Source organism: Acomys minous (genome assembly GCF_964271855.1).
Source record: "Acomys minous genome assembly, chromosome: 5".
Taxonomy (NCBI): domain Eukaryota; kingdom Metazoa; phylum Chordata; class Mammalia; order Rodentia; family Muridae; genus Acomys; species Acomys minous.
In genome coordinates, this window is record NC_140494.1 from 24630589 (window position 1) to 24656176 (window position 25588).

Below are 25588 nucleotides of genomic sequence, written 5' to 3' on the forward strand. Positions count from 1 at the left end.
GAGTTCACTTCAGATTATTCGTTACAGCTGGCTATTGTTATTTGTTTTTATGACTATGGAAAAACATGCTTTGCCGTGTGCAGCTTCCCTTGTGGTTGTTATACACTTTACTCCTGTGACTCCTCTTAACCCTCAGATATAAATTGATGCTCCGTAAAAAGTTGGCTAGTGCATGGGATTTTAATTCACCACATATATTGGCTCCATTTTCCCAGGCCACTTTGCCTCTAGAGTGGTAAAAACAACTAATAATAATAATAATAATAATAATAATAATAATAATAATAATAATAATAATAATAATAATAATAATAATAATAATAATACTTAAAAGAGAAAAGGCACAGTACTGACATTTCCTCAGAGCTATGAAGTTGGGAACTTCAGTCCAGAAAAGTCAGGATAATCTTTCAACCCAAACAACAGCAACAACAAGAGCCACTCGTTTCAGGTCCAAATACAGTGTCTGTGCTTACAGCACCCTTGTGAAAATGTGATTTAAATGTTCTCAGCATTTGTCTTTTACTTGTGTTACCAAGTGTAATTGTGCCATTTGAGTTTTTTTTAAAAAGTGAGGAACAGCATTTTCATCAAACCACCAGAAGATATGTATTTGCAGGTACTACTCTAAGTACTTAAATCACACTGATATGTCACTGTAATTGTGGTAATTTCATTTATTTGCTTCTTAGGCCCAACAACAAATAGGTATATATGTATGTATATATACAAATATCTATCTTGGGATTTCTAAAAATTTGAGGATTTTCATGTAAATATATTTCATTTCATCTTGGGTAAACTATGGCTATATTTACCTGCCCATTTTTTAATTTCCATCTTTATCATTCATCATGTTTGTAAATAAGAATAGGAAGATATTTCCCATACATATCTAATACTTGTATGTACATTTAAATAATTTAAATTTAAAAATATATGAGCACAAATGGCACCATTATCTTACTTAGAACTGATGACCTAACCTTACAATCTTGCTTCACTCAAAATTAGCTATTGGATTTGAAAGGTAAAGAAAATGCCTTCTTTTTAATGGGAACACATTGTAGGTTGGCTTTCCTTCTCTTTTTCCTTGGTTGTATGTAATGATGCACTCTTACAAATTATAGTTGATGTCAGTAAAACTGGTACCAAATGTGCTGTTTTAGAAGACAAGTGCTTACACCTGGTATTTATGACGCAGTTTGAAAGTGGTCGAGAAGTAACTGCACTATACATCTCATCTCCAACAGATAAGCCTTTTCCAGTAGCAAAACTAGGTCCATGGATAACTTCCTTAGATCTGCTGCCAAGTTTTTATACCTTAAGGCTATTCAGTGCAACTCATAAACCAAACTTCCAAAGCTTCAGGAACAGAACTGAAGCCTTCAAATATGACAGCAATACTCCTGTAGTCCACATGTATTCAGGGCACAACCAAAGCAAGTATTCCTGGGGATCTAACATCCTTTATTTCCCAACTGCCAAAATTTAACACAGCCAACAATGAAAGTCAAAATCAGCAAAGGTGTTACTTTTGTTCTATTTCTAACCAACCTTAACAAGTGTATATAATATCACAGTACTGACTTATACCACGTCTGTTAAACATTTTAATGAGATTTACATTTTAAATTTCACTATGTAGCATTCCTTTTTGTTTGTTTGTTAAATACAGGTCTCACTGTGTAGTCCTGGCTGCCCTGGAACTCCCTGTGTAGAGCAGGCTGGTCTTCAACTCAAGAGAGATCTCCTGTTTCTGTGCCTGATCTGATAAGATTAAAAGTGTGTGCACTTACACCCAGCTGTAATATTAATTTTTACAAGTGTGTTAGAAAAAGAGAGGAGGGGAGGAGAGGGGAGGGCAGAGAAGAAGAGAGGAGAAGGGAGAGAAGGAAGGAGGAAGGAGCAGGAACGGGGGAGAGGAAAAGCACAGACATAAAAAGTCAGAGAAAGGTATAGGACCAAACTGGACTCACAACAGCTTCAAGGCCAGCATAGTGAGACCCTTTAAAAACCTTTTTAAAACATCAAGCAGAATCCTTTTTGTTTCATTTGAAGACCTTCCTGAAACTCACTAGGTTGGCCTCAAATTCAGAGATACTCTTGCCTGTGACTCTCAAGGGCTAGGCTCAAAGGTGTGACACACCATGCCCAGCCAGGATCCTTACTAAAATTCCCATTTCAACGATCAGCGGGCAAATGGTTTTACAGCTACAATGAAGGCTGTGAGGCAGAAAGATGAGTAGAGTGGTTATCAGGGTAGGCCAAATGAGACCTCAGGGGCCCTTTCTAAGTGACTATCATAGCGAGAGGGTCATCATTGATCACAGCCACAGCGTGAAAAAGACTCAACTGGCCCCTCTGATGAGAACAGTAAGGGTAATCTCAGCACTTGGAAGGCTGAGACAGAGGACTACTGTGAGTTCAAGACCAGGATGGGACTCCTAGCTAGTATCAGGGCAGCTAAAGACACACAAAAAAAAGAAGCCCACTAGAAGCTGAAAAGGGTCAAGGCAAGAGATTTTTCCCTAGAGCATACAAAAGAGACACAACCCAGCCCAGGAAAACGCATGGCACATCTCTGAGCTCCAGAACTGTGAGTATAGTAAGCTGTGTTCAACCACTAAGTTCATTAATTTGTTACAGCAACAACTGAAAACTAATGCTTAGAAATCATGGAGCAATTACACCAAGAAAGTATAGTGTTTTCATGAAGCTATAAAATACTCTGAACTGGTGGACAGGAGACTGCACTCTCAGCTCTGGCCATGGGTGGACAACTTAGCAGTTGCATAACCTCCTTAAAGATGACATCTCACTCAGATGAAGAGGAGATAATAGGTTTTTAAACAAATTAGAGAACACACAAGGAAATAATGCACCACAAGCAAAAGTAAGCATTCAGAGCACATGCACACTCTAATGTACATCTACACTCAGGGTTTGGTGTGTTCTGTTTTCGATACAGGAAATCAAACCCAGAGCCTTGCACATGTTAGCAAGCCTTTTCTCCCTAAACTACAGCCCTAGCTAATGTTCTCAGCTGTTATATTCTCAGACTCTGAGAAAGGATCTAGGTAACTTATATTAGGTTAGCCCTAAACTCATTCTGTAGCCCAGGGAAGTTTAAAATAATGAAAACCAAAACCAAACCAATATAATTCACCATATTACAAGATTTAAAACAAAAAACCCAAAAGCACAACAATAATATCCCTTCCATAGATGCATAAAAAATAACAAAATCTGTGAGACTGAACAGTAAAACTGCTTTAGAAAACAATGACAATTTCTTATAAATAGACATCTACCATGTAAACTATTCTTTGCACACATATATCTGTCCTAAAGAAACAAAAGCAAGACCAGTGAGAATGTCAAAGCACATAAAGGCACTTGCTCCCAAGCCTGACAACCTGAGTACACCCCAGGACCCACCCAGTGGACAGGAGAGAGCCACTCCTTCTAATTTGTCTCTGATCTCCAAACAAAATATGCTGAGGCACAAAAGTGCCCATACACAAATAAATAAAAATATAATTTTTAAAAATTAAAATAGCACTTGCCTATGGAAGCATCTATATATAAATGTTCATAGAAGTTTAAAATATAATTGGCATTTTTTTAAAACAACCTGTATTTCCAACATTATACTCAGCAATAAAAAGCAGTGCCTCTTTTATATGGAACAATATGGGTAAATCTCAAAGATTAAGTATGCTGTGTGAAGAAAGCTGAACCAAAAGGAAAGGGGTAGGGGATAGGCACATGGCCACATTCACACAAAGTTCTACAAACTGCAGACTATTCTATAATAACAGAAAGCCTGAGAACAGGGAATGGGAAGAAGTGATAGTTTACAAAAACACATGTTCCTTTCTTTATGTTGATGATCTCTTGGGAATATGTTAAAATTTATAAGATACTCTTGTAAGCTTTAATTATAGAACTATATTTAATTAATTTTACCTCAATAAAAGACAACAGGCTGGTATGGTGGGACATAATGTCATCCCAGGTACTCAGGAGGCTAAAGCAAGATGATAGAGAAGTTAAGGCCTCTTACCATAGGCTACCTCAAAACAAAGCTTAGCCAGAGCTAGGTGTGTAGTCAGTAGTAGAAGGTATGACTAAAATATCCAATGTCCTAGGTTCCATCCCCAACCGAAACAAAAACAAAACACCTTAAATGGTCAGGTTTGTGTTGTCTACAAATGTAAAAGGGAGACTTTAAGCACACGCGTGCACACGCACACACACAGTAAAAGCAAGCTTGGTAGTGCATACTTATGAACTCAGCACTCAATAGGCTAAGGCAGAGAACTGGAGAGATGGCTTGGCCATTAAGCGCGCTGGCTCCAGCTGGGTGGTGTGGCACACGCCTTTAGTCCCAGCACTTGGGAGGCAGAAGCAAGATTTCTGAGTCCAAGGCCAGCCTGGTCTACAGAGTGAGATGCAAGACAGCCAAGGCTACACAGAGAAACCCTGTCTCAAAAAATAAAATAAAATAAAATTTTAAAAAAGCAGAAACAAAAATTAAAAAACAAAGAAACAAACAAACAAAAAATTCAAAGCTCATAATCATCTGTAACTCCAGTTCTAGGGAATCCAATGCCTTTTTAGCTTCCAATGGCACCAGATAATCATGTGGTGCACAGCCATGTTTGTAGGCAAAACACTCATATACATAAAAAAATTAAATGACTTTTTAAAAAAGAGGCTAAAGAAGCTAGATCTCGGTCAGGAACCACCAGGGGTACAGTAAGATTATTTTAAACATAACCAAACAAAAAAGTAGACGTACTCAACTCAAAACAAAGCTCAAAGTGATTGTGACTACAATCAATGCAAAACACTAGGTAAGGATTCCATTATTTCCAGGTTATCTCCACCATCATTACGCTACATTTGTTGAGACTGCTAAGATAGCTGAGGCCTATTAGGATTATACACCAGGGTCCAAGCACAATGCGTTACTCAAGTTTCATGGTAGTGACTGTGTGAAGAACACATCTGCTGTACTGCCAGTCATTTATGAAACACTCTTACATTGTACAATACCCAATAATGATAATAAACTCTTCCTGGTGTATATATTTATAATATTTGTCACCACTGTATTAGAGTATATTGCTACTACTTTTTTTCTGGGATAAAATTTTTAATGACTTTTTTAAATCTTATATGTACTGCCTGCAACTATGTCTGTTTAAGGTTACTGGATCCCCTGGAATTGGAGAGCTGCCGTGTGGGTACTTGGAATTGAACTGGGGTCCTCTGGAAGAGCAGCTAGTACTCTTAATCGCTGTGCCATATCTCCAGCCCCAATAATACTTTTTTTTTTAATTTTTAAAACTTGTGATTTTCTACAGCAACAACAGCCTTATGCATCTTACATGCCCAACTCTTAACAACATCAACCATCCACAGGGAATAGTGGATAGACTTATATACCATGCATACTGATGTAGTGGCTCTCTACGATGTTCACACCACAGTAAAATCTCCTAGCAACACACTTCATAACAGGTATGTACCCTCATCATCAAACAATGTATGACTATACTTAAGGCAAATGCTGTCATTTGACTAAACGTGAACCTAAAAGACTTTACAAGCTGGTACCTGTGAGATATGATTGATGGAAGACTCCATCCTCCGAAGCTGAGATGCTTGGATATCCAGCAACTGGAGTACATTATTGGCCAATGCATTGATTTGATAAGCAACACTTGCTAGAGATTGAGTTGTATATGCTTTGGTCTCTTCTAGAGCTTTTCTCTTGTCTGTAGCCTGAAATAAGAACAAAAATAAACAATATTTAGTTATCATTCATCAAACATACATTCTATAACAAAGTCAGAGTCATTTTTTTTCCCCATTTAAAAAGCTCAAATAATCCCTGGAGGCCTGCAGCCACTGTACCCTTACACCCTAGGCCCCTGCCTGCTGGGTGTCCCTGGGCAAGCCCAGCAGCAGACACCCTGACCCCTGCATGAACCATAACCCTAACTGCATTCCCAAAGGCCAGCGGATGTCAGGGACCACTAAGTGAGACCTCTCTGCCAATTCCCAGCCTGCCCTGTCCTGACAACAAAGATACCATCAGTGAACTCTGCCCAGCACTGTGTACCCCACCCTCACCCCCACCCCCAGCTCAACAGCTCTGCCTGAATCCCCAGAGGCCTGTGGTCATCCAGGACAGACAGGTGAGACCTCTACACCCCAGGCCTTTGCCTGCTGGGTGCCTCTAAGACAGCCCAGCAGCAGTGAGCTACACCCTGCCCCCCAGTACATTCCAACTCCTGCAACCCTACCTGCATTCCCAGCGGCCTACAGCCATCAGGGACCACCAGAAGTAAACCTCACAGGCACCTTGGCTGCTCCATTTTCTGGCCCACAAACTGGCCTGCATTACCTGAGGACTACCAACACCAGAGACAACCAGATGGCGAAAGGCCAGCATAAAAACACAAACAACAAGAGCCAGGGAATATAGACCACCAGAACCAAAATTAAATCAAGATCAGGTAAACAATCTACATAGACACCTATAAGTCCTAAGGAAATAAAATCAGTCAGTAAAAATCTTCACCTGCCCCCCTACAAAAAAAAAAAGTCCAGAGCCAGATGGTTTTAAATACTCCTAAAACTATTTCACAAAATAGAAACAGAAACATTGCCAAACTCATTCTATGAGGCCACAGTCACCTGATATCTAAATCACAAAGACTCAACAAAGAAAGAGAAATTCACACCAATCTCCCTTATAAACAATGATGCAAAAATACTCCCCAAATGAATCCAAGAACACATCAAAACAAAACAAAACAAAATATCCAGCAAGATCAAGGCTTCATACAAGGGATGTAGGGATAGTTCAATCCATAAGTGCAATCCACCACATATAAACAAGCAAAGGAAAAAAAGAAAAGAAAAGAAAACATATGATCATCTCATTAGATGCTGAAAAAGCTGTAGGCAAAATCCAACACCCCTTCATGTTAAAGTCTTGGGCACGCACCTAAACACAACAAAGACAATATACAGCAAGTCAATAGCCAACATCAAATGGAGAGAAACTTAAAGCAATCCCACCAAAATCAGCCACAAGGCAAGGCTACCGCTCTCTCCTTATCTCTTCAATATAGCACTTGAAGTTTTAGCCAGAGCAATAAGACAACTAAAGGAGATCAAGGGAACACAAATTGGAAAGGAAGAGATCAAAGTATCGATAGTTACAGATGTGATAGTATATGTAAGTGGCCCCAAGTAGTCTACCAGAGGACTCCTACCGCCAATAAACACTTGCAGCCAATTGGCTGGGTGCAAAAATTAACTTAAAAAAAATCAGTAGCCCTCCTTCATACAAACAATAAGCAGGCCAAGAAAGAAATTAGGGAAACTACACCATTCACAATACCCACAAATAATATAAAATATCTTGGTGTTACTCTAACCAAGTAAGTGAAAGATCTGTATGACAGAACTCTTGAAAGAAACAAACTGAAGAAGACATAAGAAAAAAAGATAGCCCATGCTTATGGATCGAGAAGATTAACATAGTAAAAATGGCCTTCTTATCAAAATCAATCTACAGATTCAATGCAATTCCAATATAATTCTTTATAGACCTTTAAAGAGCAATTCTCAACTTCATGGAAAAATAAAAAACCCAGGGTAGCTAAAACAATTCTGTACAATAAAAGAAATTCTGGGGTCCATCATCCCTGATTTCAAGCGGTACTACAGAGCAATAGTTTAAAAAACAAAAACAAAACGTGGTATTGGCATAACATGCAAAATATATAAAGAACTCAAGAAATTAGACTCCAACAAACCAAATAACCTAATTTTAAAATGGGGTACTGTAAGCATAACGTTATTGTGTGATTCAAATGCTGATTTCTGTACCCCCCACCCCCCGTGCCATATCTGGTTGCAAGCCTTGTTCTGAGGATTTCCTATCTAAATGTTGTATAAACTCTGCTCCCCAACTGTCCCCCAGTTATGTCAATAAAGCAGCTTATAGCCAATCTATAAGCAGGTCAGAGAATAGGGCTGGACTTCCCACCAGCCAGAGGAGGAGGGGAAGTTAGAAGAGGAAGTAGGGGATTCAGCCACAGGCAGAGGTGCAGGAGAGATGAAGAAGAGTCGATTGGAGCAACAACAACAACAACAACCTGAAAAGCAAGTAACTTGGGGACTGTGGCAAAGACAGAGTCAGGATAACACAGAGGGTTCAGAACAGATGTAAGCTGCTCAAGACTGTGTCGTAAAACCTTATAAACAAATATAAAAGAGATTATTTGTGTGATAGCCAGATTAAGAGAGAAACTGAAAGAACAGTTACACACACACACACACACACACACACACACACACACACACACACACACACAAACTTCAACAGGGTACAGAGCTAATTCTCAACAGAGGCATTTCTAATGGCAGAGAAACACTTAAAGAAATGTTCAACATCCTTAGTCATCAGGAAATGCAAATCAAAATGACTCTGAGATTCGATCTTACATCTATCAGAATGGCTAAGATAAAAAAAAAAACAAAAAACAAAAACAAAAAACCTCAAGTAACTGCTCACGCTGGTAGGGATGTGGGCAAAGAGAACAGCCTTCCATTGCTGGTGGGAGTGCAAACTTGTACAACCACTTTGGAAATCAATCTGGTGCCTTCTCAGAAAACTGGGACTAGATCTACCTCAAGATGCAGCCACACCACTCCTGGACATATACCCTAAAGATGCTCCATCGTACCACAAGGACACTTGCTCATCTACATTCATAGCAACTTTACTCATAATAGCCAGAAACTGGAAACAACCTAGATGTCCCTCAACTGAAGAATGAATAAAGAAAATGTGGTGCATTTATACAATGGAATACTACTCACTATTAAAAACAAGGACATTATGCAATTTGGAGGTAAATGGATAGAACTAGAAAAGACCATGCTGAGTGAGGTAACCCAGTCCCAGAAAGACACAAATGGTATGTACTCATTTATAAGTAGATATTAGCCATAAAGCACATGCTACAATCCACAGACCCAAAGAAGCCAAGGAAGACCCAAGACTCTTCTGACTCTCCTCAGAAGAGGAAATAATATAGACATGTGATTTAGAGGAGGGAGGGAACTAGATGGAAGAGGGGCTGGGGAAGGTAACATAACAGGAGGGTGAATCAGGCCTGGGGATGGGAGTGGAGTGTGGAAAGGGGAGGACCAGGTGACAGAACAGAAATTGGGGGGGGGGGGCACATCTCTTTGACAGGGCAGACTCCCAGGAGTATGGAGGTGACCCTAGCTGAGACTCCTAGCAGTAAGGGTTATGAAGCCTAAATTCATCACCTCCTGTAGCCAGGTGGGACTTCCAGTGGCAAGAGGAGAACACCAACCCACTCATAAAACCTTCGACACAAAATTTTTCTTGCCTACAAGAAGTGTAGGAATAAAGATGAAGCAGATATTGAGGGAGCAGCAAATCAATGAGTGGCCTAACTTGAGACCCACCTCATGGGAGAGAGCCAATCTCTGTCACTATTAATGATACTCTGCTTTGCTTGTAGGCAGCAGCCTAGCATAACTGTCTTCTGAGAGGCTTCATCCAGCAGCTGATCAAAACAGATGCTGAGACCCACAGCCAAACAATAGGCTGAGCATGGAGAGTTCTGTGGAAGAGTGGGAGGAAGAATAGAGGAAGTTGGAGGGGTCAAGGACACCTTAAGAAGACCTACATAGCCAACCAACCCGGGTCCGCAGGCTCACAGAAACTGAACTACCAAACAAACTCGTGCATGAACTGGACCTAGACCCCCCTAAACATATGGAGCAGATATACAGCTTGGTCAACATGTGGGTTCCCTAACAATGGGAGTAGGAGCTGTCTTTGACTCTGTTGCCTGCCACTAGATTTCTCTCCCTTAGCTGGCTGCCTTGTCAGGCCTCAATGGGAGAGGGTGTGTTTAGTCCTGCTGAGACTTGAGGTATCAGGGTGGGTTAGAACCCCTTGGGTCCTCCCCTTCTCTAAAAAAGGGAAGTGGCGGAAGGGAGCGTGAGGGTAGACTGGGAGGAGAGAAGGGTGGGGGCTGGGACTGTAAACTGAATGGATGGATGGATACATGAGGAAAGAAAGAAAGAAAGAAAGAAAGAAAGAAAGGAAGGAAGGAAGGAAGGAAGAAAGAAAGAAAGAAAGAAAGAAAGAAAGAAAGAAAGAAAGAAAGAAAGCAGGCAGGCAGGCAGGCAGGCAAGCACAAGCCGAACTGACAAGATGCCTCAATGGGTAAAAGTGCTTGCTGGACAAACCTGGTAACCTGAGTTCATGTCCCAGAACAGCCTTAAAGGTAAAAGGAGAAAACTGCTCCACAAAGTTGTCTCCTGACCTCTCATGCACACTGTGGCACTGGCACCCTCACACTCATGCACAAAGTACACACATACAGTAATAATAATAAACTGGATGGAGGAGCAATTTTTTTTAAAAAGTTTGAAACTAACCTGATGGACTCTTGGGATTCTGGATAAGTTTATAGATAAATGACTTTTTATATAATTTTATTTGTATGTACATTGGTATTTTGCCTGAATGTATGTCCATATGATGGTATGGGATCTTCTGGAGCCGGAGTTACATACAGTTGTGAGCTGCCATGTGGTCCTCTGGTAAAGCAGTTAGTGTTCCTAAAAGGTAACCCATCTCCCCAGCCCCCAAAAAACGACCTTTTATAATACTGGTCTTGTAATCCTGCAATGTTTCTAAATTCATTTATTAACTTTAGTCACCATTTGTAGATTACTTAAGATGTTTAAACAAGGAGCCGGGTGTGGCAGCTAACACCTTTAATCCCAGCACTTGGGAGGCAGGGGCAGGTAAATTGCTGTTGAGTTCGAGGTCAGTCTGGTCTACAAAGTGAGTCCAGGACAGCCAGGGCTACACAGAGAAACCCTGTCTTGAAAAACCATTTAAAAAATTTTTTAATTAAAAAAATAAAAAAATATGTTTAAGCAATTATGCTGTGTAAAACAAGTTTTACTTTTTCCTTTGAAATTGTCTTCCGCCTTTTTTCTCTTTTTTAGTGGCTAGAAATACAAATACAATGTTGAATAGAAGCAGCCATCGACACTTTTTAAAGCAAAGGGTTTTTGCATTAAAATACAGAATGTAGGCTAGGAATCTTGTTCGGTGGTGGAGCACTTGTCTAGAACGTGCAAAGACCTAGGTTCAAATAAAAAAGGCAAATAAAAAACAATTTGTTTAAAAAGCCATATAGAGTTAAATTTGAATAAGATAATTATTTTCAGTCATCTATTATATTTCATCTACCTAGTTTTTTGCTTTGTTTTTTAATTTTCAATTTACAGACCACACACATTTTCCCACCACAGGAATGAGAGGAAATGTCAGCACTGAGCTAACATGTATTTCTCCTTCCCCCTCCCAATCAAAAACTTGTATTTTATTTTATTTTCCAGTTTTCTTTATTATAGAATCATATAACTGCATAGTCAATGAAATTTGAGTAGAAACAATTATACTTATAAACCTACACAGAAGAATCTTTTCATCTTGATGCAGTACAGCAAACTGGAGTCTTACCCAAACAATAATGTCTTACTGTCAAGTGTGGTGGCGCATGCCTGTGATCCCAGCACTCGGAAGGCAGAGGCAGGTGGATCACTGTGAGTCCAAGGCCAGCCTGGTCTACAAACTGAGTCCAGAACAACCAACGCTACACAGAGAAACCCTGTCTCAAAAACAAAACAAAACAAAACAAAGCCAATAATGTCTTATTTATTCAGAGACATTATTTTGCAGAGCTTCCGTTTTTAATTTTAAAGTAAAGGAAGAGGACAACAACTGGCTGTCCAGTCTAAAATGGTCAGCCCTGAAGACATACATACAATTAACATTATATGAACTCAATGGGTTAATTTTAGGAATACTTATGTACATATGTGTGTGTATGTATATGTATATATGTATATATATGTATGTATGTATGTATGTGTGTGTGTGTGTGTGTGTGTGTATATATATATATATATATATATATATATATATATGCAACAATTGACTTTTTTTTTTAAAGCAAGAAGCCATGATTTTGAAGTAGAACAGGGAGAGGCATATGGGAGAAAAGTTCAGAGGGAAGAAAGGGAAAAGATAAATACAATTAAAATATAATATCAAAAATTTTAAAAATTAAAAGTGCTAGCAATGATGTACATAAAATAGAAACTTTATAGATCATTGGTAATAATAAAAAATGTTGCATCTCAAAAAAAGGAGATTAATTTTGAGATTTATTTTTTTTTTTGTTTGTTTGTTTTTTTGTTTTTCGAGACAGGGTTTCTCTGTGTAGCCTTGGCCATCCTGGACTCACTTTGTAGACCAGGCTGGCCTCGAACTCACAGCGATCCGCCTGCCTCTGCCTCCCGAGTGCTGGGATTAAAGGCGTGCGCCACCACGCCCGGCCGAGATTTATTTTTATTTTATGTGTACAAATGTTTTATCTGCATGTGTATGTATGCACGTGTGTCTGGTGCCCAGACAATTGTGAGCCACCTTGAAGATGATGGACACTAAATTCAGTTATTCTGCAAGAGCAACAAGTACTCTTAACTGCTGAGACATATCTTCAGCCCCATTAAAGTAGATAAACTTTAAATTTCATTTTCTTGCAGGGTGGGGATTTAGCTCAGTTAGTAGACTGTCTTCCTAGCATACACAAAGCCCTGTGTCTCTAGCACAATTCCCCCCAAAATAAAACCCATATCAGCTAGGAGGGGTGGTGCATACCTGTAATGCTAACATTCAATTCAGGAGTTAATGCAAGTGTCAGAGTTGTGCCATTACAGATTTGTCACTAAATCTGGAGATCTGTCAGGTAAGTGGGGCTACTGGCAGCAATCAGGAGAACGAACTGGACACAGAGCAAGAGTGAAGGTCATGCTGGAGGCCACGGGTATCTCTTACTGCATCTAACCAGAAAAACCTTCAGGTGGTAGTTTTGCTTACACAAATCCCTCTTTTGACTAATTCTAACCCAGTGTGTTTGGCGACCATATATGGGAGAGGATTATGCTGCACATAGTCTGAGCTTGAGTAAACATAAACAATAAAAACCACCACAGCACAGTCTGCTAATACAGTACATCCTTTTCTTTTAGACATACAGAACTCATGAGCAAAAACAACAGCCAACGCCTGCTTTAGTCTACCATGCCCCAACTATCTCTCTCACGTGACTGCAAAGGCATGGATGGGGGCAGGAGTGTGTGCAGCTGCTCAAGCGGCCAGTCAGGAGCAGCAGGAGATAAACTGGCTGCTCAGCTCACTTTCCCCTATTATTCAACATAGAACTCCACTGCGGGGGACACTTTTGCTTTTCCTTTGTTTCCCTTCTGATCTAGCCTGTTTCCCTTTTTGCTGTCTATTTTTCTATAGCATGAAGATGTAATCTTACTAATATTCTGTGGTTATATTCTATTCCTCTTCTTATATTTAAACTTAATACTAGTTTTCATCCATCCATCCATCCATCCATCCAGGCTCTTCTGGGCACTACATCTAGGGCCTTGTGTGCTCAGCAAGCATATACCAACCACAGGATTTTAACTCTACCTTTGGTGTTTGTTTTTCTAGTTTGCTATTTTCTCTTCTTTGTAACAAACACCTCTATCCCTCTTTTTTCTCTGATTAAATATCATTTGCTTCTAATTTCCCCTCTCCCTATCACCTATCCTTTATCTCATCCATTTACTACATCAACATTTACACTAAATGGTTTGTTGTTGTTTTTAATGTATTATTATTTTAATATGTTTTATTAATTTATTCATATTACATCTCAATTGTTATCCCATTCCTTGTATCCTCCCATTCCTCCCTCCCTCCTATTTTCCCCTTACTCCCCTCCCCTATGACTGCGACTGAAGGGGACCTCCTCCCCCTGTATATGCTCATAGGGTATCAAGTCTCTTCTTGGTAGCCTGCTATTCTTCTGTATTATAATTTTTATTAATTTTAACATATATATTTATATTATTACACATGAATAAAATAAACTACATAAAACAAGAAGAACCATGAGACAATCAGGAGTTATATAAATGTTACATTCATAGTGATTTGGCTATTTGTATTTGTCAAACTTGAAGAAAGCACCTTTCCTATTTGTCGGGTCTAAATTTCTGAATGAAAATCAGTATCTATCATATCTCATCCCTATTAACTTAAAACATCTATCTTGATCTAAAAACATCTTAATCTCTAACCAACTAAGCATGAAAAGCCTCAGAGACCTACAGAATATGGAATTTAAAGATGTTTTTATTCTAAAGTTTCTTTGACAAGACAGGTTAACTTCTGGCAACACCTAGCCTACCTCAAAGATGATGATGAGCATCAAAGAACCTCCTTATGGAGTTCTCTTAAATGTAGCAAAGCAGCCACTAGGCAAAACATCTTTGTTTCTACCACCGACAGAATTCTGACTAAAGATGGGCAAGGCTGGATGCAGGCAGAGTCGACGGCTGAACTCTGCCAAGACAGGGTAAGCAAGTCCTCAATAGTTCCTGCCTTGCAAATATGTCTGTCAGAGATATTGGGCTAAAAGGCCAAAGACGATGCTCTAACGTTATAGTGTTGGGTGACTGTTCAGGCAGTAACTGTCTCAGTCGTTTTTTCATTTTGAAGGGGCTAACCTGCACTTCCAGTTCACTCAGGTATTTAAGTTTTATCCCTTCTCAAGTCTCTGATGGAGTTGAAGACCAGATAGTTTAGTCTTACACTAAATAGTCTTTAACGTATTGATGCACTCTGTTTTGCCATTCTCTGTTTGATGATCATTAGTGATACACTGGTGGACTTTAACTGATTTTAAATGTATTTAAGTATCTTGTAGCATTTGTTGTGACTGCTGATAAACCTTTCCTCTTCTCTGAGTGGTAATCAACATTGAGCCTTCAAAAACTAGGTGGCCCTTTAATTCCAGAACTTTAGAGACAAGCTCTGTGGCTGGATTTCTATGAGTCAGAGGCCAGCCTAATCAACAAAGTAATTTCCAGGCCAGGATGCTCAATAAAAAGATTTCCAAATAAAAGCCAAAGGAATCTACAAAGCAAGAAATACAGATCACAACTTAAAAAACAAAGAACATAAAAGAACAAGGCAATAGCCAGGACATGGAAACAGCTTAACTGTCCCTCAGTAGAAGAATGGATAAAGAAACTGTGGTACATTTACACTATGGAATACTACTCAGCTATTAAAAACAAGGAATTCCCAAAATTTGTGAACAAATGGATTGAACTAGAAATGATATAATGAGTGAGTTAACCCAGAAACAGAAAGACTCTAATGGTATATACTGACTAGCCCAAGGGGCATATCCCATGAAAATCTTTACTTATCAGAAAAGTGGGATAGAGGGGAGGTCATCCTATTTGGACAGTAGGTGAGAGAAGTATGGGAGAATGGGGAAATCGAAGGATCCAGAGGGTCCTAGAAACCCACAAGAACATTATGACAGGCGGATCTGGGCCCATGGGTTCTGCTCAAACTATGGCACCAACCAAGGACTATACGTGCAGTAAACATCGAACCCCTACCCAGATCTAGCCAATGGACAGGACATTCTCCACAGTTGAGTGGAGAGTGGGGACTGACTTTCACACAAACTCTGTGTCCCATATTTGACCACGCCCCCTTGATGGAGAAGCCTGGTGGCACTCAGAGGAAGGATAGCAGGCTATCAAGAAGAGACTTGATACCCTATGAGCATATACAGGGGGAGGAGGTCCCCCTCAGTCACAATCATAGGGGAAGGGAGTAGGGTGAAAGCAGGAGGGAGGGAGGAATGGGAGGATACAAGAGATGGGATAACTATTGAGATATAATATGAATAAATTAATAAAAAATAAAAAAATAAAAAAGAGCAAGGCAAAAGCCAGGAATAGTATCACATGTCTTTAGTCCTAGCACTCAGGGAGGCAGAGGCAGGAGGAGGGCTGTGACTTTGAGGCTAGCCTGGTCTACAAAGCGAGTCCAGGACAAGCAAGGCTACAACGAGAAACCCTGTCTCAAAAAAAAAAAAAAAACAAAGGGGGGGGAGCAAGGCATTATATGTCACTTTTAAAACATAACAACTAGTAAATTCAAAAGTACTGAAATGGGTTAAATGCTGGATGAAGACCTCACATTATACAAATGAGCAGATGAGTGAAGTGAAGAAATTAACCCAGAACCTAGACAGGAAAACAGCAACAAAGATAGAAGAAAGCCACCCAAATGAATGAAAACATCATCAATATGGATGAGAAAGTCAGTACCCTTGTTTTTGGGTTTTTTTTTAATTCAGCAAGAAAATAGTGTTTGGGTTTTCTTGGGGGAAGGCTGTTTGTTTTTTAGGGTAAAGAAAAATTGTGAAAATGAAAAAATAATTAAATCAAATTAAAGCATGGTGGAGTCTCAGCAGGAGACTCAAACAATCAGGAAAAAAATGAACTAAATCAGGGATCAATGAAAAGATTCAGGAACTACTATATTCAAGCAGTAATAAAGAAAAAACAAACACTCAAAAAAGATGAGCAAAACATCCAAGATATAATGAAGAGACCAAAGCTATCATCAAAAGAAGAAAAAGAGGAAGAGGAGGAGGAGGAAGAAGGGGAGGGAGGAAAGAAAGAAAGAAAGAAAGAAAGAAAGAAAGAAAGAAGAAAAAGGGAGCTGAGACAGAATATGTCCAAAATTTAAAGAAAAGGATAGCGAAACACTTGTGTCTAAAACTCCAAAAAGGATGAGCAAGAAGAATCTGTAGGTGACAGGTTCAGCCAAGGTATCAGAAGTACAAAGCAAGGGCCAGGCATGGGGATGCCTGCCTTTTATTGCTTGGGAGGGAGACTGATGCCTCTCCGTGAGTTCCAAACCAACTAGGGTTACATAGACTTTGTTTCCAAAAAAAAAAAAAAAAAAAAGAAAAAAGAAAAGAAAAAGACAAATAATATTAAAAAGCTATAAGGAAAAACTACTAATTCACCTACAAAGGCAAGCACATCAGAAAAAATTCAGCACTCTCATCAGCAAACCTAAGGAAAAAGCTTGAAATGAGCTATCAGCTCCAGCCTGGAAGCCCAGCTGAGTTGAGTGTGAGGTCACACCAAAGCTGCTGAGAAGGCCACTGAGCAAGGCCTACCCAGACCCTCCCAAGCATAAAGCGTTATAGACAAGAAGCTATTGCTAAGGTTAAATAGTGGCTGATATATCCAGGAAACACTGCAGGCAGATCTGTTGGGGGATGGTCCGATGTATTTTGAAGCTAATTAATAAAAAGCCATCCCACCTGGGCAGGGCAGATGAGATAGGTGTGGCTAAGGTTCCCTGGCTTGGAGAGAGAGAGGAACCCTGAGAGGAGGAGGGGGAGGGGGGGGAGGAGGAGGAGGAGGAGGAAGGAAGAAGGAAGAAGGAAGAAGAAGAAGAAGAAGAAGAAGAAGAAGAAGAAGAAGAAGAAAAGACCCGAAGAGAGAAGAAGAAGGCCACCATGGGTTAGATGGAAAAAAAGCACGTGGCTGGCATGGACGGAAGATTCAGCCCAGATGAAGAACATTAGCGAGTATTTGGGATTATGGATGGGAGGTAGCTTGATAGAAGTTATTAGAAACAGATGGCATAGGACTAAAGGCAGGGATTCCATATCTGCCCCACTATGGAAAGCAGTTTAGAGGATTAATGTCTGCCCTGCCCCAGGTTAACCAAGACTATTTTAAAATATAACAGGTGTCGGTGGTATCATAACTGATTGCTATTGGGTTTTACTGAATTATAATTATAGGCCTAATAATAAACAATTATTAGGCCATACAGATAATTCAAAACCAACACGTATCTTTATGAGTCTCATGCTAAGTGTGTGGAGATGGCAACTAGAGGAAAACAGAGTCATACTAGAAGCCTCTCTTGGAAAGCTGGAAGCAATGGCTCTCAAGCAGGAGTTCACATCCCTCGCTAAAGGGCCTGTTTGACTATGATTTAGAAATTAGTCTGGTCATTTTCCTATGAAGCTTTTTTATAAAATAAACTTTTGTGATATAAGGAAGGAAGGAGGGAATTATTTCAAGGCCTAAAAGTAAATACATGGCAACCATAATCGTTGAATTAGCTAAATCTGTCTCATAAAAGAGACTTGAGAAATAAGGGTATCTCAGGGCAAGAACAAACTAATGCAGTTTATATCCATCAACCCAGCACTGTGAGATACCTAAAAAAAAAAATTTTATTGTATGAGAAAACCCCTAATAGGGTAGAAAGAAAATAAGAAGTAACTCGACCAACTAGAAAATCAACATGATTAAAAGAATTAACCTCTTTCAACAAGAACCTTAAATGTAAATAGACTGAACTCACCAACAAAAAGATACAAACTAGCAGCAAACTACACTTCAAAAGTGGCCCAAGTCTTTCATAGGAAAAAGGCTTCCTATAAAACCTTTTATAAATTTATGGCCAAGAAATGCACCTGATTAGGAAAAATACCCACAGAGGGCATCAGAATATTTATCAAGCAAAGGGAAACCAAAACTAGCATAGTTATTCTTTTATTTCTGGGTATTTTTTCATTCAATTCTAAGAGCTAATAAACCAAAATTATACAAGGTTTTAAGAGACTGTATTACATATGAATAAGTGAAACAATTCATTAACAACATATACAAACTGTAAGTCTATATGCACCAAACATTGGGGCTCACAATTTCATAAAACAAAGATTAGTGAACATAAAAGGTCACAAAAGCCCAGATTTAACAGCAATTGGTAAACTTGGATATCCTATCCACTCTTATCATTATATAAGACACCCAATCTAAAATCAACAACAACAACAACAAAATCTGAATTAAGCTACACCATAGCTCAAATGAACCTAACAGGTACCAGAATCAAAATACAAATTCCCCTCCACAGCCCAGAGAAGCTGTACAATTAGACATCCGGAGACATCATTAAATTGGCAAAACAACTCAGTGGATAAAGGCACTTGCCACCTGGTGACCCAAATCCCATCACAGTAGCCACATGGTGGGAAGGGAGAACTGATTCCTGCACATTGTACTCTGGTCCATACACTCAGCGCAGCACACACATGGCCACAATAAATAAATGTAAAATAAATTAACTAGCTAAGTTAAATAAACAACACTGCAGTTCACAAAGCAAATCTCAAAGAGTACAAAATAATCAAAATTCCTTGTATCTTACCAGATCACAGTACAATAAAACTAGAAATCAATACCAAGAAAATACAGAAACTACACATACATTAAGACTGAAAAATATACTCATGAATGACCAGTGGGCCAACGAAGAAATCAGGAACAAAATTTTAAAACTTCTAGAATCAAGGACTGGAGAAATGGCTTAACAGTCAGGAGGGCACTTGAAGACCTAAGTTCATTTCCCTGCAACCATAAAGTGGCCCGTAGCCTCCATAACTCAGTTAAAGAGGATTCAACTCCCTCCTCTGGCATCCATGAGCACAAGGCACACACTGTGAAAAGAGTCAGGTGAACACTCATACACATTAACTAAGCAAAGCAGTCTTTTTTAAAATTCTAGAATCAAATAAAAACAAAGCATGACGACTTCCTAAATCGTCTCATGGTCATCTCTCAACAGATGCAGAAAAGGTTCAAAATCTTCATGATTATATTTTTTTTAATTTTAAAATAATTAAGAATATGCCTCAACATAAGGATTATATGATGAGGTTATAACAAACATACTAAATGGGAAAAACTAAAATCATAGACAAGCCAAATATGACCACTCTTTCCACTATTCCAATGCAGTAGTCAAAGCCTTACCTAGAGCATTAGTACAGAAAATCAGGCTACAAATAGGAAAGGATGAAATCCAAGCATCCCTACCAGGCAGTATGACTGAGGTTGCTGTTTCAGATAACTCTAAAGTATGTCAAGTTGAAAAAAGTTAGCCAGAACAGTAAGTACTGTCATCAACTCGCCCTCAGCTGTGCACCCTGACGAGCACTGCTGCCGCAGTAAGAACTGAAGGACAGGGATGTCGGGGAGAGCCACCTTCCAAGCACAGCAGGGCCGTAAGACTGGGCTCACAGCAGCACAGATTATTTGTACAAGACTGTGTCTGCCAAGTAGGGAAGAATTGAACCAACAGGAGTAGGTAGGGAACAACAAAGAATAATGCGGAGAGTGAATGTTCAAAACATATATACATGTATGAAAATGTCACAGTGAAGACTATATCATAAAAAATTAAGATATGCTAATTAAAGACAGAAATAGCCAGGTTTAGTGGTGTACACCTATAATACCAGCACTTGGGGAGGCAGAGGCAGAGGCAGGTGGATCACTGTGAGTTCCAGGCCAGCCTGGTCTACAAACTGAGTCCAGGACAGCCAAGGCTACACAGAGAAATCCTGTCTTGACCCTGCCCCCCCCCCAAAAAAAGACAGAAACAAAGAGAAATAGCCAATAACTATTATAAGTGTACAAAATACTCAGTAACCAATGAAATGCAATTTAAACTGCTCTGAGATTGAATCACATCCCAATGAAAATGGCTAACATCAAGAAAACTAACAACAAATACCAGCGAGGCCGTGAAGAAAAAGGCACCCCTACTCACTGCTGACGGGCATGTGCTGCCACGCCTGCCAGCCTGGTTGGCTCCCTAGCAGCTACTGGGGAGGAGAGAATGGACTGCCTGAGTTGTCCTCTGGCTCCACAGGCATGTATGGGGTCCACATGCGCGCACACACACAAGTAATAGATTTTAAAATCATAACTATCATATGATACTAACATAAAGGTGAAATCACAGGAAGAGGTCCTCTTACGGGATAAAATTTTCACTCAATCGGTCCCTGATACTCAAACCAGGCTTAAGAAGTTGACTTCAGAAGTTGAACCAAGCAAGTCACTAAATGATTTGGCTCAGCAGCTACTGTGGTACTCTATAACTGAGATTAGAAGCAGCCAGCAGCTCTCTCTGCTGTTTTCTGTGCCTTTCTTTTCCCTTTTCCCCCTCTGCTTGGCTCGACTTCATTCTCATTTATGAGGCTGTTGTCCCTCTCCATCTTGTAGTCCCCAATCTCCATGCATTAATGACTTAAGATTCCTTCAGGGAGACTCTATTTCAGTGACAAGACCTCCTCCATTCCACCACAGCATGATAGTCAGCCCCTGCTTGCATCTGAGTAAGCACTCACACAGCAGGACAAGTCACCTGGTCTTAACACCCCACATCTTTTGGGCCACCCTCGCCAGGCCCTGACATGTCAGAAGGATGTCACATCACACTGCTGAAGTATGCATATGGCCTTCTTTCAGGCAGCCCCCGAAAAAATCATCTCCCGGGCCAAGGGGCCCTTACATTTCTTGGCTGAAAGAAAATAGATAAGGCCCACTTTACCAATGGAAGGTCACCTATTTGGTCTAATCCTAACAGAGTGCCAGGGCCTGGAGATCTGAACGTATCCAACCTATTTTAAACTTCACCCTCCCTCAGACCTTGAAACCCTTCCTGGGAATTCTAGATATTGCAGAACTTGGATTCCTGGATATGCTGGACTGGCTGAGACTCTTTATCAAGCTTGAAAGGAAACTCATTTAAAGAAAACTCATGCAAACATTCTATGGATTCCCAAATGTTCGCCACCACACCTCCCGCAGCTGCTGAAGTTAGGCCACCCCTTGTGGTGGACTCAGACACTTTGGCAGCCAGGATTCCGTCTGTTGCACCTACTGTCACCTGTTTCACTCCACCTCCACATGAATTCCCTTAGTCACTGTTTTTGTGACTTGGGATTTTGGTATGGTTTTTTTTTTTTTTTTTTAAGTAAAAATGAACACTGGGCCTGCAAGATGGCTCAGAGTAAAGTCAATTGCTATGCAAGCCTGACAACCTGAGTTTCATCTCTGGAACCCACTGAAGAGTGAAAGAGAATTCCGAATTCTGGCCTCTACAGGCAGGCAAGCAGGCGCGCCCACACGCACGCACACCCACACACACACTTAAACTTTATTTTTTGGTTTTTTTCGAGACAGGGTTTCTCTGTGTAGCCTTGGCTGTCCTGGACTCCCTTTGTAGACCAGGCTGGCCTTGAACTCACTGCGATCTGCCTGCCTCTGCCTCTCAAGTGCTGGAATTAAAGGCATGCACCACCACGCCCATCCCTAATTTTTTCAATTAAAAAAATTTTAATTAGGTGGACCTGATAAGTTTTCAATGTTTTTTCTAGTTGGGTAGAAAAATGACTGAAAAGTTCCTCATAATAAATTAGTCTTACACTGGACTCTTTCTTCCATGACTTAACAGAGACTAAGTAACAAGACCATTGCAAGAGTTATCATTTATCATTTGTCAGCACATGCATTTGAAACCAACGCTTGCTTGGGGGGGTAGACGCAAGCAGATCTCTGTGAATTTGAAGCCTACCTGACCTACATAGTTCCAAACCAGTCAAGACTACATAGTGAGACACTGTTTCATTAAAAAATGTTTAAAAATTTAAAAAAATTAAAAAGTAATAATTACATTGATTTGTACTATCAATGAGGTCAAAACATTTTAAAAAAAAAACACTGTGGGGTAAAATATTGTAGCCCTAGCATTTGAGAAGTGAAGACAGGATAATAAAGGAATTCAAGATCCTGACTACATTAAAGTTCAAAGGTAGCCTGGGCTACATGAAACTGTCTTGAAAATAATAAGAAAAAGAAATTGTTTTTAAAAATAAAAATAAGAAAACATTTTGAGGGAATACCCCTTTTCCTAAAACTTCTGATGTAAAACATTACACATTTGTTCCACAGCACACTATGCCACTACATTCAAAATAACCTGTAAGAGAGCACCATGTTGCCTTCCTTTCTTTGGAAGGTAAAGGGGCAGAGGGAATGAGGAAGCAGGAAAATAAGGATGGAAGAAATATACAACTGAATTAAGGGATAAGTGCCCAGGTATACCATGAAACATTGTAATCACTACTAATCCACTAATCAAAGTCCCCACGTTAACAATCGTTCAAACGTGGTTTATTTGGATCTAAAACTCTCATATTCACCCCGTTAACTCGATGTTTTATTATACAAAGGTAATTCTGTATGAAGGACCAAAATATATCAGGTTACAGCAAAGGCAACTTCGCTCCTGCAGTTGTTACATTTAAAGCATGGAGGTAGGGTGGGCGGTGCATGCCCCGTAATTCTCTCACTTGGGAGACAGCAGTAAAATCCCAAGCTCTCCAGGCCCATAGCAAGTGAGCTCCATGAGACTTTGTCCCCAAAACACAAAAATAAAAGAGGCTGTTTAAAAGTGCTTGCTGCTCGCCAAGTGGTAGTGGCACATGCCTTTAAGGCCAACACTCAAGAGGCAGAGGCAGAGGCAGAGGCAGGAACATCTCTCAGTTCAAGACCAGCCTGGTCTACAAAGCAAGTTCCAGCATAGCCAGAAACCCTGTCTCACAACGACAAAGGGTTTGCTGCTCAACCATAAGAAGCAGAGTGTGGACCAGAGCACTCACGTCAGGTAGTAAGTAGCTCACAACGACCTCCCTCTCCAGTTCTAAGGGATCCAACACCCTCCTCTGGCCTTCTCATGAACCTGTACACATGAGCATAGTCAGACTGACAGACAGACACAACATACACTTTTAAAAAACAATTTAAAAAATAAAATAAAATATAGCTTCTACTACTAAATGTGGGGAACGCAGCACTGGTTTTCTCTAGCTTAGTCTCAGCAGTTAAGATTACGTTTGTTTCAGACCTCATGGACCCCAGTGCCTCCCTTGCACCTGGCATTCCTCGGCTTCACCGCACACCTGTCTCCTGCTGGTCTACACCTGCACCTGCTGCCTCTCCAGCATCCTTTTCCCTCAACCTTTAAATTCAAGATTCAGCCAAGCTTGCTGAGACATCTCCCTCTCCAGACACTGTGCTAGAACCATCGTTCCTGGAAGTTCCGGCAGTTCCTTTCAAAGGGGATAGATTCCGATCTGTGTAAAAGACGCATATGTTTTGAAATTATTTGCAAAAAGCTACTAAAGATATAAAAATGCCAGGGATCTATAATAGAGAAAACTACTGCAGAACATGAAAATTAACATTGAAAGACAAAGTCTGCACAGCTTAGCCTCATGCACAATAGCACACTGCCAGAGGCCCGAGTCTTCTTCTCTTTTCCCTCCCTCTCCCCACTTCGGCCCACACAGCCAGCTAATAGTCAAGCCTTATTCCTACTCTTCAACCCACTGTTCTGCCAATCAATCCCACTGTGGAGGAGTGAAAGCTGGAAAGTGTCAGAAACCAACTGTGTGCTAATGGTTGAGAAAGAGGGCATCTTACAGATTCACTTCTGAGTGCAAATTGCCTTTTGCAAGCAAAATCGCTTTATGATGGTAGAGAATGGACACAGGTAAAATAAGTAATCTTTGAGCTTTTTCTGTTGTGTGTGTTTAGCTGTTTGTTTGTAGAGGGTGCTGGCCTGAAATTCTCAATCCTGCCTCAGAATCCTCAGTACCGGGATTACAGGTATGTACCACCACGCCCAGGCATCTGAGCTTTCTCTTCAGAGGACCCATGTCTTTGGTCAATGGCTAGAACAGAAAGACCAGGAGTTCAAAACAAGACCAGGACTACATGAGACCCTGTCTCAAAACAGAAGTCAGAAAGGTATGGGTGTGGCTGGGCACGTGCATGTATGCTCACACTCACATAGGCCAATTTCCATTTGCTTAGATATTTCCATCCAGCTATGATCTATAGAGCACAGACACCACAATGCCCCATCATGACAACTAGAAAAGAGACCATTCCATAAAGTAGGACAACTAGTAGCTATTGTTTAATGAATCTTCTTCTAGCCACCACAATGCAACCCAACCCAACAGTGTCAAGTACTCTTCTTTCTAGAACAGAAAACCTGGCGATCTCAGCCCACAGTGCCGATACCAGAACTGCACTACTATTAACCTTGAATGTGCAGCAATACAGCTGGCTAAGCTCCTGAGCACTGAAATTACTGGCATAAGCCTTCATGCCATCATACAAAGCAAAAGTATCCTTTATTTGTTATTTGCAATTGTTGTTTCAACTTATTTTTAACTATGTATGTGTATGTGTTTGCCAGTGCTGGTTCCCACAGTCGCCAGAGAGGCTGCTGGAACCACTAAATTAGCTGGAGTTACAGGTAGTTGTGAGGCAGGCAACAGAGGTGCTAGGAACAAACTTAGGGCCTCTATAAGAGCAGAGCAGTACTGTAAACACCTGAACCAGTTCTCCAGCCCCCTACTATTTTGAGAGAGAGTCTCTTGTGGTCAAGGATGGCCTTGAACTCCTAATCCTTCAGCTTCCCAAGTGTTGGGACTGATGTCATCCCACTGTTTAAAACTTTCAGTGCCTTCTCATCAGCCTTCTCAAAATCTATTATCATTAATATGGCTTGATCTGGTTTGTACTACTCTTTTTTGTTGTTTTTTCTTTGTTCGTTTGTTTTGCTTTTTCAAGACAGGGTTTCTCTGGACAGCCCTGGCTG

General features: G+C 40.2%; 1 protein-coding gene across 12 annotated transcripts in view; it reads right to left on the minus strand.

Annotated features, from left to right (window-relative positions):
- Positions 1 to 25588, minus strand: part of ABI1 (abl interactor 1) — an 85270-nt gene that overhangs the window by 46756 nt on the left and 12926 nt on the right. For all 12 annotated transcript variants that reach the window (XM_084781988.1, XM_084781981.1, XM_084781977.1 and 9 more), the window contains exon 2: positions 5629 to 5796. In XM_084781988.1, coding sequence (XP_084638114.1) covers positions 5629 to 5796 — 168 coding nt within the window. The remainder of the gene's footprint in view (positions 1 to 5628; positions 5797 to 25588) is intronic.